The sequence below is a fragment of the Agrilus planipennis genome, unplaced genomic scaffold (genome assembly GCF_000699045.2).
Source record: "Agrilus planipennis isolate EAB-ADULT unplaced genomic scaffold, Apla_2.0 scaffold293, whole genome shotgun sequence".
In the NCBI taxonomy this organism is placed as follows: Eukaryota; Metazoa; Arthropoda; class Insecta; order Coleoptera; family Buprestidae; genus Agrilus; species Agrilus planipennis.
Window position 1 is genome coordinate 228,276 of NW_020440484.1, and position 2,525 is coordinate 230,800.

General features: G+C 32.0%; 1 protein-coding gene across 1 annotated transcript in view; it reads left to right on the forward strand.

The window, feature by feature from the left end:
* The first annotated feature begins 1,048 nt into the window (after nt 1-1,048).
* Nucleotides 1,049-2,525, forward strand: part of LOC108741778 — a 31,828-nt gene continuing 30,351 nt past the window's right edge. Inside the window, exon 1 of the mRNA XM_025979724.1 lies at nt 1,049-1,088. Coding sequence (XP_025835509.1) covers nt 1,049-1,088 — 40 coding nt within the window. The remainder of the gene's footprint in view (nt 1,089-2,525) is intronic.

The following is a 2,525-nucleotide window of genomic DNA, read 5'->3' on the forward strand; positions in this document are numbered from 1 at the left end:
ATATAAATAAAAGTGTAAATAGTAAGCTACAGTATTGTTCATATCGTTTAGTGGTACATCAATATTTATGACAATTGCAAGTTTGTATTTTCAACTGTTTAAGCATTTGAAACTCTAGTGAATCGTTGCTGTCGTTTTTCGAACAGCCCTAAATTAATTAAGTAATTATCGGATGCTTCGTCTTCTTCAGGTCCCTAAGTAATTAGCAGTTGGAGTGTTCTGTAAATACAAGGTACGAGTAGATGCAAGTCGAAAGCTGAAAATTCCATTCAAACGATTAATGCAAGATGGAAGATCGTTAACTCAACCGAGCTCAGTCTGATTTATAAACAGGATCCTATTGAATGCTTTTGTTTCGTAAACACCTGATTTATCAAGCCTCGAAACTACCTTGCCGTAGCAGCTAATAGAAACTTCATTTCTAGTCGGAATTTATTGGCTCGTCAGACGACTTAATGGTGCAGTTAATCAATAAAGTGCTTTTAACTTTCCAACCGGCATCGCAAAAGGATTTTGTGGGATTTTAAGATTGACCTATTCCATTTCTATTCCGAAAAAGAACAAAAGTAGCTCGCTTTCAAAGACAAAGGCCTTTACCAAACCACGCTTCGAATTGGATAAAAAGTGAACAAATGGATACTCTATATAACTTCTTTAGTGTTTACGAAATATACGGTTTCTCGTATTTCTTACAGTGGGAAATTGTAAACCGCTAATGACCTTTTCTCCGACTTGTCGAAGTTTTGTGTGAAGACATTTATTGAATGTTGTATCAAAGCTATTATATTGTGCGCGCAGTTAAAATATACTCTTCTTTTTAACATGGTAGGAATAAGTATATATTCACATACATATAATCTCCGAGACAAAATCACGTTCACAGGGAAAATTACCACGAGGAACTTCAATAAATTCTGCAATTTCTGTCTGAATCGTTATGGTAGTGAGTATTTAGTTTGAGAGTAGGAATGAACAGAATTCACTTATAAACACCGTTAATTTCTATATACCTTGTGCCCATTTCTATAGACCTTCTGCGATCGAAGAAATGGATACGGCGAATGTGGCTGACACTCTAAGCATTCCATGTATAAAAAGTTCTTCTAACTGTCCTACTTTTATTTAGGAATGCCATGATTTTGAACGTGGGTGACCCCCAAGTTGTTTTCACGCTCCATCGATTTTCGGACTAAAAATGGGAGTTTTCATATAAAAAAGTTAACATTCACACGATATGAAAGCTTGTGAGGTCAAAATCAGTTACTGTCATAATCCCCGGTGTGTCTCACGTAATTTTGATCGTTAATGTTTTTCCCTATTGAAATTAAACACATTGATTATTAGAATACGCTAGCATTAATGTTAATTCTCTGTCTTTATATTCGATTCTGTTTATATCTACATATTACATACAGGGTGCCCAACAGTGACCACCCATTAGAATACTTCGGAAATTATTTCAATTTAAAGTAGGAAATTTGTACAATAGCGTTATTGTTGGTTATGTTCTCATCAATTAAAATAGCGATGTCTATGTAGCACTTCCGATTATATTAGCGGAAGTTGGGATCAACTTCGTTATTTTAAGTGGAACATCCTGTATATTATGACGGTTTTGAATTCTACTTAGTAAACATTCATGAGGCTTTCCTATATCTCAAATTTATCATTAGAAAAAAGTAGTACAGAGTAGCAGGTAGGTAGCGAAAAAGCACGTATATTTTACAGTAATGTATTTTAATAGCGTTATATAGAATTTTAGAAATGACTGTGAAATCTTTAGAAAAACTTCAAAACAGACAATACAAGTTAATTGTTAATCAAACGTATTGACATTTTAGTAATTAAATATTTTGATTCTGTAAAATATTGAATATTATTATCATTAAGAACGGAAAATAAAAATTCGTATTCATATTGAGAATTTTAAGAAATAAAATGCAATACATTAGACTGTAGATAACAACAGTAGTAAAAATAAAATTAGGTAATTAAAGATACCAGCTGATAATAATTAAATGCATTAACTTAATCGTTCGGTACGCTTGCATTTAGCTTTAAGCAATTATTTACCCTTCCGGTAACAGCTGGAACCATTAATTATTATCAGCTGATATCGTTAATCATTTAATTTTATTTACAGTTTAGTTGATTTTTGGACTGTTGTTATCTACTGTATTGCAATTAATTTCTTAAAAGTCTTCTTATTTTGAATTCGTTTTATTTTAATAATTATAATTTTCATTTGTCATTCTTAACAAAAATATTATTCAGTAACTGACATTGTAAATCAATATGTCTTATTATTAAACTGCCAGTGTTGAGTGACCAGAACTGGCTTGCACCATTTGTTTTGAAGTTCTGTTAAGAATTTCTCAGTCATCTTCGTAAAACGTTAAACAATTTTAGTTGTTTTCACGAAGAACAGTAAATGACGTGAAAATTAGAGGTGTGTATCAGGAACCAAAGGACCATTAATAAAATTCTGCATAAGGTTATGGAAATACATACAGGGTGTTCCATTT